The 18,353-nt window shown below is 41.6% G+C and overlaps 1 protein-coding gene across 1 annotated transcript in view; it reads left to right on the forward strand.

Annotated features, from left to right (window-relative positions):
- Positions 1–18,353, forward strand: part of SH3RF3 (SH3 domain containing ring finger 3) — a 257,905-nt gene that overhangs the window by 197,748 nt on the left and 41,804 nt on the right. Inside the window, exons 5-6 of the mRNA XM_069877560.1 lie at positions 12,861–12,961; positions 17,402–17,572. Of these exons, the coding sequence (XP_069733661.1) occupies positions 12,861–12,961; positions 17,402–17,572 (272 nt within the window). The remainder of the gene's footprint in view (positions 1–12,860; positions 12,962–17,401; positions 17,573–18,353) is intronic.

Here is an 18,353-nt window from a genome sequence, read left to right on the forward strand (position 1 = left end):
AGGAAAGGGGGCAAGCAGCAAACTGCAAGGACCACTTTGAGCAGGAATGCCTGTTTATACCCATTTGTAGCACTAGTGGGTCTCTTCTGTGGGACCAGCGTGGTGCCCCAAACCATGGGGGTCACTCTCTACACCTATGCCATACTGCTGCCCATGCCATGAGCCCCCCAAACCACAGCACAGGTTTCCAAGGACACCAGGAGAGGCAAGGTGCCCACATGCTTGCCGGTGTTTACCAGCCAAAACAATGTGCCAACAGATTGCTGTCACTGCAAAGCAGCTTCCTCTGCTCCCACCTCTACTGCTCACCTCCCTCTACTGCCCATCCACATGTAGGAACTGGACAGGAGGCATCTTGGTCCAGCTGTAATTTAGCTCATTTTTCTTTCACGTGCCTTTTCTAGACAAGGTGTCTGTGCTGTAGGGTCCTCCCCCTCCCTTCAGCCCTTAGCAGGAGGGTGAAGGTGAGGATACAGCCCTTTGCACAAAGCAGTGCATGTGCCAAGATGTAGTGGGACATCTGTGAAACAGCACAAGCAACTAGACATGAGTGAAGGTCCCAAGCTTGTCAAGCAAATGACACCCAGGTTTTTGGCACACAGAGTGACACATTTGGACTTTACAGAGATGTGACAGACTGTGGCTTTTCTGTTCTTGTGCTAGTCAAGGGGAAAACCACGTACACCCTTTACTAGAGTCACGTGAAGTCTCATTCTGAGTTAGTAAGCCACAACAATTAGACCATGAGGCATAAGTTGCCTTGACTGTTCTCCCCTGTTTTAATGGAACGATTGGTATGCAAAACCCGACTTATTTCACAGACTTTTGTGGCATTTAGGCACAGATGGTAGAGCCCTGTGTTCCCCGTAACAGGTTATGGTTATCAAAATCCAGCCCTCAGGAAGGTTGATTGGGTCCTTTGCAGCAGATGGGAAGATATGTAATTGGTGCCATGGCCAGAAGCACAGCTAGGACTGTGGTATAATGAAACATTCCAGTGTGTCCATGGTGGGAACAGGTTTGGGGAGTGGTTCTTCTGCCTCAGGATGTAGAGACCATTTGCAGATAAAGCAGCTGAGCACATGTCTCCATCACTGCTGACCAAAACCACCCTGGCCAAAATCCTGATAGGGGAAAAGAGCCTCAGTGGTTCAGATCTACCTTAGTGAAAAGAAGTTTCCCTCTGTCAAAAAGTGTTATTGCAGTTACCCAAGATGTTGCATTTACATGTATGAATACATATCTCTGCTTTGGGATCAGGAGTGATGCATCCCAGTGAAGAGGAAGTCAGGCAAAAATGCCAGGAGGCCTGCATGGTTGAATAGGAAATTCCTGGACAAACTTAAACTCAAAAAAGAAGTTTGCACAGAGCGGAAGCAAGAGCAGGTAGCGTGGGAGGAATACAGGGAAATTGTCTGAGCCAGGGATCAGGTTAGGAAAGCTAAAGCCCTGATAGAACTAAATCTGGCTAAGGACGTCAAGGGTAACAAGAAAAGCTTCTATGAGTATATCGGCAATAAAAGGAAGACTAGGGAGCATGTGGGCCCTCTCCAGAAGGAAATAGTAATTCTGGTTACCCAGGATATGGAGAACTCTGAGGTACTCAATGACTTTGTTGCCTCAGTCTTCACTGGTAAGTTCTCAAGCCACACAGCCCAGGTTGCAGAAGGCAAAGGCAGGGACTGGGAGATCAAAGGTCTACCCACTGTAGGAGAAGATTAGGTGCAAGACCATCTAAGGAACCTGAAGCTGCACAAGTGCATGGGACCTGGTGAGATGCATCCACAGGTCCTGAGGGAACTGATGGATGAAGTTTCTAAGACACTATCCATCATATCTGAGAAGTCATGGCAGTCCAGTGAAGTTCCCACTGACAGGAAAAGGGGAAACATAACCCCTATTTTTAAAAAAAGGAAAAAAGGAAGACCCAGGGAACTACAGGCCAGTCAGTCTCATCTCTGTGCCTGGAAAGATCATGGGACAGATCCTCCTGGAAAATCTGCTGAGGCGCATGGAAAATAAGGAGGTGATTGGTGACAGCCAACGTGGCTTCACTAAGGGTATATTGTGCCTGACAAGTTTGATGGCCTTCTACAATGGGGCTACAGCACTGGTGAATAAGGGAAGAGTAACTGACAACATCTTCCTGGACTTGTGTAAAGCATTCAACACTGTCTCACAGGACATTCTTGTCTTTAAATTGGAGAGACGTGGATTTGATGGATGGACCATTCAGTGGATAAAGAATCGGCTGCATGGTTGCACTCCAAGAGTTGTGGTCAACAGCTCAGTTTTGAAGTGGAGCCTGGTGATGAGTGGCATTCCACAGGGGCCAGTATTGGGACTGGTGTTGTTTAACTTCTTTGTCACGGACATGAACAGTGGGATTAAGGACACCCTCAGCAAGTTTGCCGATGACACTGAGCTGTGGAGCATGATTAACACACTGGAAGGAAGGGATTCCATCCAGAGGGACCTCGACAGACTTGAGAGGTGGGCCTGTGCTAGCTTCATGAAGTTCAAGAAAGCCAAGTACAAGGTCCTGCACCTGGATCGGGGCAATCCCAAGCAGAAATACAGGTTGAGCAGAAAATGGATTGAGAGTAGCCCTGAGGAGAAGGACGTGGGGGTGCTGATGGATGAGAAGCTGAGCATGATTCATTAATGTGTGCTTGCAGCCCAGAAAGCCAACTGGATCCTGGGCTGCATCAAAAGAAGCGTGACCAGCAGGTTGAGGGAGGTGATTCTCCCCCTCTACTCCTCTCTTGTGAGACTTCACCTGGAGTGCTGCCTTTAACTCGGGAGTTCTCAGTGCATAAAGGACATGGATCTATTAGAACAAGTCCAGAGGAGGGCTATGAAGATGATCAGAGGGCTGGAGCACCTCTGCTATGAGGACAGGCTGAGAGAGTTGGGCTTGTTTAGCCTAGAGAAAAGAGGGCTCGAGGGAGACCTTACAGCAGCCTTTATGTACTTAAAGGGAACCTACAGGAAAGCTGGGGAGGTGCTCTTTATCAATGAGTGCAGTGATAGCACAAAGGGGAATGGCTTTAAGCTGAAAGAAGGGAGATTTTTATTAGATATTAGGAAGAAATTTTTTCCTCTGGGAATGGTAAGGCACTGGCACAGGTTGCCCAGAGAAGCTGTGGTTGTCCCGTCCCTGGAGGTGTTCAAGGCCACACTGGAAAAGCCTTTTGAGCAACCTGATCCAGTGGGATGTGTCCCTGCCCATGGCAGGGAAGGTGGAACTGTATGATCTTTAAGGTCTCTTCCAACCAAAACCATTCTGTGATTCTATGATTCTTCCTGCCTTGAAAATCATCGTCACGGTGGTTTTCTCTGTAACCATTTGAAGCCCCTGCTAGTTTGTGGCAGCAAATTCATCCAATGCATCTTTCTTATAGGGGAAGTAACAAATTTACAGTTATAGTGCTAACTATCTAGCAAATTCATGGCTTTCCTTTCAACATTAAAGCCTAAATTTGGTTTATTGTGTCTTTATATCATGTCCTTGAAATTTACAGGCACTTTATCATTGTTTATTTAACAGATCTTCTCACAAAAAGAAATTAAGGAATTTTGTTCAGTTTAGTAGTTATGAACTTCTTTGCTACGTATCAGGATTGGTGTTTAGTTTGTGGGGGATTTCTATATTTTTAAATTTTTGACACAGTTGTCCTATAGCCTGTCCTTTGAACAAGCAGAATTCAATTACAGGAGTTACTGAATGGCATCCAGTCTTTACCTCAGGCAACCAGATGGTGCCCAGTGAAGAAGTCTTAAAACAAGACAGACCTGAGGTTCCTACATCTGAGGCACCTGTTTCCTTTTTCTGACATGAGAAGAAACAGAGACATCAAGGCTTTCTTACTGTAGGAACTTAAAATTTAGGTACAAATTTTAGATGTGTCAGTAAATGCGGAAAATATTCCACACCTTAGAAGTGATTTTGCATAGTACTATATTCCTGTGGCTTTTGTCAATTTTTGTGAATTGAAACCAGACTTTCATGCTGAACTGACATGTTTTTTTGGTTTTATGAGTTGCTAGGCTATTATAAGCCTCCTGCTTCTCCAGTAAGGAACAGATTTATGCTTATTGAGCACTGACATGCAGACCAGAGTATGAAATCACATGTTTTGGAAGTACTTCTGTGTATCTTTAATTTAATAATTGAAGACTACAGGCCTTCTACAACATGTTCATTGTTCTTTAAACAGAATAAACATAACTGTTCACAAAAGCCAAGATGCATTGTGAAATGAGTGTTGGTCTTAAAAATATATCTTCATTGACCGCAAACCTAGGGATGCTCAAAGGTAGAATGAAATTCAAGACGCCTCAGATGAAGAAAATGGTGACTGTAAGACTACAATAGCCATGATACAAAGCATTTATTTTCAAAGAGGCACTGCTGGGATCTTCAGTTCACTTGCAGTCAGATTTACTTCTTGTAAGCTTTTTGTTGCATGCTGAGTAGCGTCCATTAAACACAAGACCTCCATCTAAAAGGTGATAGTGTGTGTCCATCATGTAGAAGGATTTTTATCGAAGATAGAAGTAGTGCTGCAGGCTTGTGATGGAGCTGAAGCTGAATTAAGTTATTGGTGCAGAGTAGTTTGTAACTGAGACTCCCAGGGGAGTGGAGGAAGTCCCCCTGGACAGTAATTGTGCCTAGGCCTCAGATGGCTCATCTTGCTTCCATTTTCACCCCTTATGAATTATTCTTCCCTGCTATTTGGAAAGGTCATAGGTCAGTACTGCTCCAAATCCCCTGGTTTTTGACGGAAAATGCATCTCATAAATAATGAAGTGTGGCTTTGTGTGCATCAGGATAACAGCTGAGTGAGGAAGAAAGGATCCTGCTCACAGAAGGAATTTCTACATACGTTTTGAACAACTCATCACCATGCACAAGAAGTCCATTTGTATCTGCAAGTGTTAGCACTCTCCTAACCAAAGGCCACACGCTCAGGAAAAGCTGTGAACGGTGTCTTGCATGTTTCCAGTCCCAAACACTGTCAGTATTTGAAATGAAAAATCTTCCTTGAAGTGTCTCGGTATATAAATCTTTTGGAAATGTGACTCCTTAACAGTTATTTAGAAGAACTGAATTTTAGCTGAGAAAATGTAATAGCAGAACTCCGGTTAAGCTTTGCTTGATAACCTAAATGTGCTGACCATGAGAAGCATACAGATGATACATAAAATTCAGAGACTAAAAAGGAACCTTGAATTTCCAAGCACACAGCAAGCTCTGATAAAAGAAGAGAAATTCAGGCATTTTTCAGCTTTGGGCTGGAATCCAAATTCTATCTAACCTGTTCTGCTGCTGTCTGTGAATGACAACTTACAGGACATGCATTAGTGAGAGTGAGACAGCTGAAATCAAGGGCAGCTATCCCAGGAGGCTACACCGACCAAAATGGCAAAAGAGAAGTAATATTAATCCAACCTGTGTTTCTGTCGTTTAGATCAAACTATGTCATGAAACAACATAAGAGACTTTTCTAAAGTCTAACTTGAACTACACCATGGTCTTTGTGCATTCCCAATTCTACTCTAAATTATTTAGAACTGCATCAAAACATTGTTGCGTCTCTACTTTAAACAAATTTACAAAGGACTCTTGTTGGGGCGGCTTGCAAGTGGGAAGGAGTTAAGTTTTTTTAAGCAGACAGTTTTGAGCAGGCATGTATGCTGCTTTTTTTTTTTAGCCACCTCTCGATCTTCAAATATACACCATGCATATTAGGGTGTATTACATTATCTGTCAAAATTGTTGCAAATGATACACATGAGCTGGCTCAATCTATTCACTGATTACGTAAGCTACCAAGAATCCAGATCAAAGCAAAAATTGCCTTTCAAAAACTACCAGTTTAGAGATATTGTTTTGTCTTTATCCAATGATTTGCTGCATCACAAATATATTTTGAAAGATTTTTTCAAGAACCAGAAAACTTAATTTTTTACAGAATCTAGGAAAATAAAGTTGTGCTTTGGAAGGGTTATTCAACTGTGTATGAAATCATACAACAGTATGAAAATGACTATAAAATAAAAACAAAATATTTTTTTTCAGATGCTCCTCAGGTTAGTAACCCAGAAACATAATTTTTGCACAGGGCTAATCCTGAGGCTTTATTTTACCTGCCAGATAGCTACTGATTTTGAAGCTTCAAGAGCAAGCAAGGCACTCTTCTGATATTTACACTGTACCACAAAACCCTGTCCATCTGTCGCACACTATATGTACATGTGTGACATTTGAACAGAAATTACTACAGTGTGTATTGTCTCTTTTTTGTTTGTTTTGGAGGGTTGTTTATTTGTTTAACACTACTGTCTCCCTGGAGGGGAACTTCCTACAGGAGGCATTCCACAGGATCGCAATGAGATTGTTGTGCAATTATCAAAAGGATAACTATCAATGTGGGATTAAATTAACATCCTTTAGAGGTCAAGCATTTACTCTAAGCTTTCTTGTCTCCGTGCATTTGACTTTTCATGTTCTTTGATTGAGAAGCGCAAGAAACTATCTACTGTAAAACCATTGAAAACCTTGTGGTGGAGAGCTAGACGCTGGTTCTCAGTACTGAAAGGGTTAGTCTGAGAAAGAAACAAGGCTGAATAAAATATAATTCTCATGATGCTCATCCACATGATGCTTAATTAGTCCTCATCTGGGGGAAATGAGAAGCTGCAAACCAGAATAATCAGTGCTTTTATGGATGGTAATGTCAGATGAACATTTGAAAGAAGATGACAAAAAATATTTGGGTGGATTTTTTCTTTCATCTTGCAGCTATCCTTAGACTGCAGGATAGTGGATATGGAAGCTCAGGAAATACATTTACATGACTTCTTCAGCTCTCTGCATAGCTCCATGAGCTGTTAATGGAAGACATGGTCTTGAGTTTTTGGCCTACTATGAACTAAAAAATAATCAGGATCAGCATGGTGCTAGAACAGGTTGGTGTAATATTCTGCCTCACCTTCATGTGCAGCCGCAGATACTTACAGGTTGTAAGAACCTCTCATTAAATGCTAAATCATATAAATTTAGCTCCAGTTTTTGCAGGAAGGAACTGGGTATTTATGCTGCTATTTATGCAGCTGCAGCTGTTATCATGCACATTTGTTTTTTACACACATACCATTATGGAAGAAAATATCTTACTCTAGAATTGGTAAGTCCATTTCAGCTCCCACTTTGGTAATTAGTATTTGATGAGGCTACTTGATCTTGCGTGCAACGCTTTTCATCAATACATGGTGGCACTACCATGCATTAAGTGCTAATACATTATTTCTAGGAACATTAAGGCCTGGAGTGATTGCCACAGTCATTGTTTCATGGAGTCAGTGAATTAGAGAAATGAGTCACAGGAATCTTAAAGACCATTAGCATTTTTTTTTTGTGATATTTCCAGAGGACGGCATGTCAACCTATGCGAGCTGAATGTTTGAGTGTTTTTCTCTTATTTTAAAGTAATATTAAAGAGAAATTTAAAATAAGCTGTAAATATGCATTCACGACATTAAAAGAAATTTTCCTGTGAATTAATGAATGTGATAAGTGCCCTGTGGTGAGACAGTGCTAGATTTGCTTTGAAGTCAAAATAGAGATTTCTGGTTGGTGATCTTCTAGATGATAAGAACATTAGTCTGATAGGAGCAGCAATTATTTTTCCATGAAGGCTGCTGCAACCTGCAATATCATTGTACTCTGTTCCTAGTTTTATCATTGTCTTCATTACTTCTTTTCCCCTCCAAGACTGAGTCCTGTGCTTTTGCAAGGCACTACACTAATCCCTATAGGCACCACGTCTTTTCAAATTAAACCACAAATGTGGTCCTAAAGTACTGGTGTAAATCAAAAGTAAATCTACAAGGAAGAGAAAAAGATAATTTATGCTGGAAGTCCAGACTATTAATTCTTATGCTTTTATAGAGGTATGGATAGCAAGAGAGAAAGGGAATGAATTTGAGATGAAGTTTCAGCCCATATGAGTGGCAATTACGTTTAATTTTCTCGTCTCTATGGGCTTGTCAGTAGTGTTTTGCCAGGCTGGTTGCCTTAAATATATGTCAGAGCTGACACAGGAGGCAATAACATATCAGCAGTGTATTATTTACCCAGGAGCATATACTATAAACTGTAATAGAAATATATCATTACATATACATCAAAGTGCAATTTGGCTTGATGCTCCTGTGATTCTCCTGCAAATAACACTTATCAGTTGGAGGAGGAATGAGCTCCATGTGAGCTTAGACATGTTGTAGTGACTTCTGGGGAAATCAGACTGTTCATCCTCACCAGGAAATGCTGATCCTCAGGCTGGACAGTCATCTGCAAAGTTAATTTTTGTCAGCTAGTTTTAGCCCTCCTCGTTTTGCATAGCACCTGAAGAGTGCCTGGTGCTGCAGCTTATTTAACTATGTAAAAAATGTGTTGTGTAGGGACTGAGAGCAGAGACCCTGTGATCCACTGCTGTTTTGCTCCAGAGGGCCGTGCTACCACTAGAACAAGTTTAGCCAAGTCCCAAGATATCTTTGCACAGAGCCTTCCTTCATTCTTGGCCCTTGCATGAAGTGTCCTAGTAACAGCCAATGTGGAGCTGGGATGAAGAAACAGGCAATTTTTAAGAAGGCATTAAGGCACGAGTTATGAGTTTCTATAAGGCATTAGCTTGAGATGAGGGGGAGTATGTTTCATTGGTTATACGGAGGCTGCTGTGTTTACAGACACGAAGTCCTTTCATAGCATTATCCAGCCCACGGGTACATAATCATCTACTACTACAAAGTACCTAGTGGTAAAAACAAGTGGCACAGCATGAGCTGGGGGCGAGACATCTGTCCAAGCCGCAACGTTGTGCCTGTTTGTATAGTGCAGGAGTTTTACTCAAGATTTAACCTTCTGCAGTACAGGTGACATTGTGCTACTGATGGGCACAAAGAAGCAGGATTAAGTGCAGAGGTATCCAGAGGCAGTTGTCAAAGTATGTTCATGGAGCTGCTTTTCCCTCCTGGATTGCAGCAGGGCCTGTATTGTCCCTTTGTAAGAGAGGAACTGTTCCTGTTGAGCTGAAAACATCTGCACTGGTAAGTGGTACCTGGAAGATACGAGACTGGAGTGGGAGCATGAAGAAGTCGAATTTGGCTGCTTAGTGGCCTAAAGTAAATGAGATAAGAGTTGGCCGTGTCTAGTTCAGAAAACTGCATACCACCATTTGAGTAAATAGCCTCCTAATCAGGAGGCGTGCAACAGCATGATTACCCAGCAGGTCACATCTGGAAACTCAAAGGCCAAATGTTTAAAGGCATTAGAGAATCATAAGGACAGATAGGAGCACCAAATGACATTTTCAGAAGTGACTCTTATTACTTAGATTGCAATAAAAACCATAGGAATCAAGCAGTGAAGTGCTTCTTAATGCCTCCCTGAAAAAACTCTGCAAGATGCCTTTTTTTATTAATAGGTGCACACGTGCCTCTTAAAAATATAGCTGTCATAGACATCCCCTCCTAGAGAAGGCTTAGGAATAGCGAGTAGGAGATGTGGTAAAAGGATTAAGACACAAATGCTGCAGTGTTTGGGCTCTCCCTGTGTAGGGCTTGTGTGTGGCTGTATTTTCATGCCTAGTGTCACAATAAGGTGGATCACACAGGGACACGCCATCAGAAATGAAGGATGTGGCACACAGACCTTCCAAAAAAACTATCAAAGCAGAGAAAAAAAAAATACCAGAGCAGCATCTTGGATTCTGTTCCCCTGAGCAAATGAAAAGGAGGACAGCTTAGTACCTTGTTCTTTAGATCACAGTAGCCCAATAGTACAACCTGGCTCCAGGGCTACGTAAAGAAGGAAAACAAATGAAGTCCTGCTGTCAGCTGTGATGGAGAATGGCCTGCTGTGTTCTCCAGGAGCATTATTAGTGTTACTGTTAGAATACTGGTAGACGCCCACATAAAATAGTAGGAATGGAAAGTGGAGATGTAAATGTCCAACAAAGGTAATCAAAAGTATGAAGATTATTTGTTCACAAAATTCAGTCTCTTCAAAACCTTATTGCAAATATTATCTTGCAGAATAATCTAGCAATATTGTATCTTATAGAATGAGATAATTGGTGATACATAAGAGAGAGAACAGAACTTTGAAAGAGGAGGATTACAAAGCCTTTACCAACTGTGTCAGGGACTGTAGTTTAAATGCAAAGCTAGTGAACATTCCAATGCACAGTAGCAATCAAGCAGCCACGGAGAGAATACCAAGAGAATTCATCAAGGAGCACAGAGGTAGATGAAGCTGCAGAACAGAATACTTGTGTGAAAGTAAATGCCAAGATGTGAACAGAAGAGCTGAATTCAATGCAGTGGAAGGCCAGTGGGTCCCGTGGAGTAAATCCTGATGATGAAAAGTGGGGACATAGGCAGACTGGCAAGGCTACGATCATGTTAAAGCCTACAGGAGAGAGCAGCTATAGAAAAACTAGAACACAGTCATGAAGCTGGCACTGATTTAGAGTTTGGATGCATATGATACTAGGCTGTGCAAAGCGGCAAAAAATAAATGGTTTGTAGGGTCCAGGCTGGCACCAGATGCAGCAATATTACAGCGACAGGCCATAAGCAAGAAACTAAGTGTCAAGTGGATGTAGAACATACAGGACTATGGAGATTTCTTAATCCCTACGACTGTGTGTTAGCACAAACATAACAGCTCACTGGAAGTACTTGGGTTCATGCTTTCAGTATTGCAGAAAACACAGAAACCACCACTGAGTGCAAACAGGCGAACACGTGATGTGTAGACAGTTATGCTCCTCTCCAGACTTTAGGTCATCTCTCTGCAGAGTCAGACTGGCTTATTCCAGGGTGCCTGGAGTAGCACTCCTGACTGGGATAGCAGCACCTCTGCAAACTCTGACTTCAGTGAGTTTGTGGAGAGGAGCCTAGGAGTTAAGAGAGAGGTAGCACGTGTCTTACATTGCTGTGATCTTCTCTGCCTTTACAGTTGCACCCTGAGTCTGTTCACTCAGCTCTGTTTTTTCATAAGGTAAAAACGAAGTGTTTTATTTTACCAGAAAAGGGTGGGGACCGATCTGTTTTCTTGGAGGCAGTTTCTCTAGCTCAAAACAAGTGCAAGATGAAGAAGTTTGAACCAGCAGATTTGTCACTTACCTCTTGGGTGAGGCAGTTGCCAGGTGTTTCTGCTCAGCATTTTTCACAATCCCTAACCCCATTAACAACCTCAAAATAATAAATGATGGATTATTCTCCATCTATCCCTATATTTTTGGGAGGGTTGTCGGCTTTTTTTTCTGTAAGTTGATATTACCTCACTGACATGACAGGCAGGTTTAATAAAGGCTCAATCATAGAACTGGAAAGAATGCTTACTTTTGCACATAGGACTAAGAGCTGCCTTGAACCTTCCTTGTTTATGCAAGCAGCCAGAAAGTGACAGGAAATAATGAGAAAGAGGAGATGTACTTGTCACTACAACTTCGTGATTAAGCATAGATGTTAGTGAAAAAGAAGACAGCTTGCTGCTTGTTGCCAAAAGTTATGGAATCTCAGGGCAGTGTCTTCATGTTTTGCTACATGATTTACCAATTATATTGTGTAAATATACAGCAAAGCAACATAGGCTATCAATGCAATATCAAGACGTTACACTGTAATACTTACGTGGGCTTCTTTTGAATGTGGTAACCTTGAAATCCATTGATTAAGTAGTAATATCTGTCTTGGCTTAATCCAGTGTCATATGTAAGTGCAAAAAAATCCCTATGTTTCTGCTCCCAAAGTAAACCAATGATGTTTACTGTTTGTTAGATAGCATTCAGAAACAGAAAAGCTACACTGGAGGTTTGTGAACCACCCACTTAGAATCTTTGTTGTATGTAGCAGGCTCCGTCTGAACCAGCAATTTCTGCATAAACTTTGGATCCTACTTTCTAGAGCCATTCTGCATATAGATGTGCATGCAGCATTTTATTAGACTTACTAAAAAAGTCTTTTGCTCAAGTAAAATATTACAGATCCCACCAGCCCAGCTCTGTCCTGTCTTTGCAGCAAAGATCTGTTGCTGCAGGCCTTGGCATTACTTCAGGAGAAGTTTCTAGTCAGGATTAATTTTTGACATAGATAAAAAGGGACTTCCATAAGACAACTAAAAAGAGTTTGCCCTACATACTTCTGCTGAGCATTAAGCTTTGAAAATGAACTATTACATTTAGAATTGACTTTCAACATGAATAGCTGGAAAAGATCTGCTCAGTTATGTGTATGAGAGTGGGGATTTATTTGCTGTGATAAAAGTGAAGTGGACTCCTACTTCCCCTGTTCAGAGGTATTCCTGTTTGGAGTTGTGTTGTCACCTCTTTGTTTAGGAGAAGAATACTCATGATGGTAAAGAGTATATAGAGATGAGATTACATTATGGAAATCAAATAGCATCTTCTTCCCCATAGATCCATAACCATGAACCAAAAGAGTACAAATTTTAAGACAAGCTTTTAAGGGGACAATGTTACTTTTACCAAAGAAGGTACTATTGCAGAGATGGTCATGTTGAACAGATTTTGCAAAGGAGTTGAGTAGTATTGCTTTGACAGGTACATAGAAATGCTGTTGATAACCTAATATCCTTTGTGTCAGACATGTAATTTTGAAATGCATAAGGCTAAAAGATCTCTTTTTTAAATATGAGACCATGAAGTTACGAAGTCTGGACATTGATAAAAGGCATTTTTTTTTCCTCTGTGCCTTCACCCTGTAGCATTTAATGAAATAGTGGGCTTCATCTTAATCCTTATATGTTCTTCTTTGTGTATTTTCAGGATTCCTCTTCGACTGGAACAGCCACAGTGACTGGTCCCAGGACAAGTGCAATAATTGGAGATCAGGGAACACCACCGAAGGTTCAGCTCCCCCTCAATATGTAAGCAGCTCATCTTCATCACTGTGTACTCTTTCTTTCCAATCACGTGTGTGTGTGTGCACGTGTTTGAAATCTGAAAGCCTGAATCTCAGCTCAGGAGCATTCTTAGAAGAGAGAGATCATAAGTTCATACATGACCCAGCCTCTGCTGAAACTGAAAAATGAGTAAAGAAAGGCAAGACTTCCCCTTTCTCTGTGAGACCGTTTAGTCTTCTGGTGTGTTTTTTACAGTTCTAAGAATCACTGTGTAGCAAGTGGAATGCCCCTGAGGTACGCAAAATCTTCCTTCATTTAAAACTCCTAAAAAGGTATAGACCCATGCAATCAAACACCAGATATATTTGTCATTAACCAGAAAAAAAATGACCCAATTGCATTTTTTCAGTGCCATAAACAATGGCAAAGAATGAACTTCTAAAGTGCAAGTTGATCATGGGCATGTGAGCTTACTGAATAGTGTGTGGAACAACAGAATGTTGACTAGATATAGAACAAAAAGAGCAAACTTCATTATAATAAAACTCTTCTAGCCTACTTGGTTTATCTGGTACCTGTCTAGTTAAACTACTGAACCCTTTCCTCTCACCATATATATCATGTGAAAGCAGAACTATATAGAAGCACACGTTTACACATACTAGTATTCTACAGTTTTATGACATGGCTAGAATGAGGTCTGAATTCACAAATAAAATCCTAAAATAACATAGCAAATCTACTTTAAGGAGAATAAGGGAGTTGGAAAAGAACCAAAACAAATTTGTTCTTGGCTGCTAAGGTGAGATCTTCATATCTGAGGGGTACCACACATCACTGACTACCCAACAGAGAAGTCACATCATCACCCTGTGGTCACCCCAGCCAGCCTGTGTGGAACATAGCGGGGCACAAATTTATTTCAAATATTGCCCACACTAGGAAGCAGTAACTGGCAGTATTTACAGATTTAGTTGCTGAACCAGGAAATTTTCCAGCTCTCTGGCAATACCCCTGCTTCTGCGCCTCAGCAAGACTCCCCTTTTCCCTCCCATGCTCCTCCTGTCATCTCCCCTGTGAAGCAGCCTTATAATCCAGTCTGTCATTTTGCATTTGTGAGCCAAGTTCAAGTCAGAAAGGAAGTGTTATCTGAAAGCTGTAACAGAATTGGCGAGGTACAACCCTAGACAGAGCCCTGGGGCTTCTGCATTAGAAGTACAGTCACAGACAGCTCCCCAAGGCCAAGAACATGAGCTACCTTCTCACTTAGGCCCTTTTTAAGGGAACCTTTTATAAATATTTTGGCTTCTCCTATGTCCTCCTCCCTAACTATCAGCCTCACTGTTTCACGTAGCACAGAATAGCTTTTTCTTACATTTTTTTGAGATTTCAGATTGTTGTTTTAACACTTTCTTCACAATTGTAGAGAGTTTACCAGTGAGGTTTCATGCCTAAAATGTAGAGTATGGTGAAACATGTCGAAGTACAAAGGTTTTGGCTCAAGGTAAAATCAGCCTCAGGAGACAGGGCCACTAGCTCTGGTCCCCTGCCATAAGAAAAGCTCAGAAATACTTTCTGGAGAGAGGTTTCCTGCTCTCAAATTGTTTTCAGTCATGGATGAGAGCTGTTGGGACACCTGCCACCTCTCTGCCAGCACATGTAACGTATGCTTGTCCTCATGGGGCAGGCATGCCAGCCACAACCAGGCAACGGACCCAGGCTGAGCCTGTTGCTTGGTTTGGATAAGCCCTTGCGTCTCTGCAAACTAATAGAGGAAATGCCCAGGGGTGGTTATCCTCACTGCCCCAGGCGATGAGATTGTTGGTCCATGAAGAAAGTGCTGATCACCTCTGTTGTCCCAGGATCATGCTATGTGGTTATCACATACAAGTTTTCAACAGTTTAGCAATACAGAGATTAGTTAGGTTTGTCATGGTATCCAGGCTGCACTATTGTAAACATTCTTTTAGTCTCTGCAAGGATTTTGATGCTCTCTTTGTAGGATGCTTAGGCTCATTGTGATATTGGTTCTTCAGTCTTATTGGAGACTGAGTTGGGGGGATTTGCAGGGAGGAGCAGAAAGGAACTAGTAGAAGAGCTGGAGGTAGCTGCAAGGGGAAAAAGGTTATGATCCACTTAGAGTAAATTTCCTTGCACCTCCTTCTCACATGTCAACCTAAAAATTACATTATTACATGCACCCCACTGGAGAAAGGGTTAAGTAAGTCTACCTGAAGCGCTCTGTCCTCAACTCTTCACTTTACCCATATCTTCTGAATATGACCCCAGTGCAAACAGCAACTTAAAAAGAGATAGTCAAAGCCACGCTCCCTTGAGTGAGTGCAATCTCAATGTTTTCTCTTATGCCCTAGCATTGCAATCCACTGAAGGATTCACAGTGAAGCATGCAACCTTATTTCATGTCAGGGTGATGCATTTTAATGTTCTTCAGTTCATATGTTGCCTCATATTTTCCATCAGGTGAACAGCTACAGACCTGCTGAGGACCACCTGATTATGTGGGCTGAACAAAGGATGTGCAGGATGGTTCCTCCCATCTGTTGTCTAACGAAATACTGTTTCTGATTAGGTCTTTGTACCCCATGCACGTGGTAAACACAACCAGACACATCAGCCTGGGGATACCCCAAGGAGCTGTTACCAAATATTTCATATTCTGCTGATTACTGCTGTTTATTTACTGCCTTCAGAATAAAAATAAGGAAATCTACTGGTATCATAAAGGATTAGAATCTGGCAAACTAACAGGATTTATTCCTCAATTATATTTCCTGGAGAGCAGAAGGGAAAAGCAATGTATCATTTTTATTGGCTGCACGTCTACAATCACAATGGTTATAGTTTTTATTATTTCTGTGGTTTGCTGCTATAAGGTGGACAGCGAACCTCTTCTCACCTACCTCCGAGCCTACGAGCATTCTGCTGCACTTTGTAGTGTAAATGCACTTTACATAAGTATTTCCCTATTCACCCTAATCTCTCTGCACTGTCTGTAAGACACAAGGCAAAAAACCTCAAGAAGGCACAACCAGAAATCCCTTTTTGCATCTGTAGAAAGGTGACAGTACCAAAATAAAATTGATATTTACAAAGAAAATGTTGTTCTGTGTGTGCATTCTTGCTATCCTATCCTGACTTTCCAATATTCCCCAAAGTGCAAGCGATCATTCTTAATTTTCAACAAGGTTCTCTCTAAACAGAAAGAATACCCTTAGGGACTTTAAGTTGTAGTCATTTCATAACACTAGACACATCCCTGAAGTACTAACGGAAGAACAAAAGAGAGATAAAAAGAAAGATTCTAAACAAAGGGAATAAATAAAATATGTAATTAAATAAATAAGAAGTTCTACATTCTGGGTCCTAGATTAAATATTTATTAGAATACTTGCATATAAAACAACCAAACTCAAATTCTACCACTTCACTTACTTAAGAAAAAATCCCCTTGTAGAATTTGGCCTTCTGTCACTTTTTGTTTTACCCACATAATACAAGAATTACCATACTGGCTCAGAACAGGTTGTTGTGTTTTTTCTAAAACTGGCCAAAATAAATAGCATGAAAAATCTGCAAGAAAAGTTGCCTTAGACTTCTATATAGTAGCTTACCCATAAGAAAAATTTCTTCTGAAAATCCATAGTAGAGGTGGCTCCAACCCTGAAGCATATGAATATATACATCATCCAGATGTTAGGCTTTGAAAAGCCTTCCATTCAAGTCCAGGTTACTCTGGCTGTCTCTGTAATTACCTTGTCCTTCTGCAACTGCTGCTAAATATCTGCTTAAAGTGCTGCTTTGTGGCAGTGTTTTGCTTTGGTTGTACCTTGGCTGAGAAGTTATGTCCTATTAATTTCTAAACTACTCCCTGACTTTAATGTGATTAGTTATTCCTGTATTGCCTCAGAATCCACTTGATCTTCTCTCTACCATCCATTTTTTGCTCTGCTGTAACGATGCCCCTTTTTTAAGAACTCTTTCTGAGCAGTGTTTCTGAGCACTTTCTGCTCTGTGGGACTGGAGGGAAAGTGGAGCAGAATCATAGAATCATGGAATAACCAGGTTGGAAGAGACCCACCGGATCATCGAGTCCAACCGTTCCTATCAAACACTAAAATCCTTAGCACCTCGTCCACCTGTCCCTTAAACACCTCCAGGGAAGGTGAATCAACCACCTCCCTGGGCAGCCTGTTCCAGTGCCCAATGACCCTTTCTGTGAAAAACTTTTTCCTAATGTCCAGCCTAAACCTCCCCTGGCGGAGCTTGAGGCCATTCCCTCTTGTCCTGTCCCCTGTCACTTGGGAGAAGAGGCCAGCACCCTTCTCTCTACAACCTCCTTTCAGGTAGTTGTAGAGAGCAATGAGGTCTCCCCTCAGCCTCCTCTTCTCAGGTGGTGTTTGACATCATTTGTGTGCTTTCTTCTTATGTGACCTCTCCCTGCAGCTACCTAGCCCTGTATGCCTACAAGCCTCAGAAGAACGATGAGCTGGAGCTCCGCAAAGGTGAGATGTACCGGGTCATTGAGAAGTGCCAGGACGGCTGGTTCAAGGGGACGTCTCTGAGGAGTGGGATGTCAGGCGTCTTCCCAGGCAACTACGTGACGCCTGTCTCAAGGTGAGAACCACTGACCAGGATGGACATATCTGAGAGGGGTTTGACATCTGGAGGATGCTGAAAACAATGTGGCTTTGCTTTTATATCACACTCCCCTTCCAGAAATTTCTTGGCAGCATTGTAGACTTGGGTAAGGAAATCTGATGGTTCTAGCATTGGAGTTATCTGTGTTCTCAGAAGACTTCAGTAGTTGTATTAGATGATGGGATTCACAACCTCTAACTTTACAAAGTTATGAGACTAGTTTTTACTGTTGTAAAGAATCTGTTTTCTAATTATTTTTTGTTGTTATAAAAATACTGGACTTGATACAAGGATAAACAAAGATCTTGTTTTCCTTATATCAAAGGTCTTGGATTGTTTGGATCAAGACTAACATTTGAACCATTAAAATTCCTAAGTAGTAGGAGTATTCAGTAAATTGCCTGATTTTAGCTACCTCTGTCTCAATTGCAGAAGAGAAGAAAGGGAAAGAATAGCATGTTTGTGGAGGAATGCCATTTGTCAGAGCTCAGTATTGGACAAGACCAAATCAATGGGTATTTCTGATCTAGAGCCCACTCTGAAATAGTCTGCAAGCTGAGGAGAAAGTTCATCAGTGTGTCCTAAACTGTTTTGCCCCACATACTTCTTGCAGCTGAATGTTGTCATGTGTATGCCCACATCTCCTTTAGAGCAGTCATGGGTTTGCAAATCAAACTTGCTCCTTCTCCTCTGCCCTCAGTCTCTCCTCCTACATGCTCACAGTCTCCACCATCTTTCACTCCTCTCCACAGAAAGG

Source organism: Phaenicophaeus curvirostris, chromosome 1, assembly GCF_032191515.1.
Source record: "Phaenicophaeus curvirostris isolate KB17595 chromosome 1, BPBGC_Pcur_1.0, whole genome shotgun sequence".
NCBI classification, from domain to species: domain Eukaryota; kingdom Metazoa; phylum Chordata; class Aves; order Cuculiformes; family Cuculidae; genus Phaenicophaeus; species Phaenicophaeus curvirostris.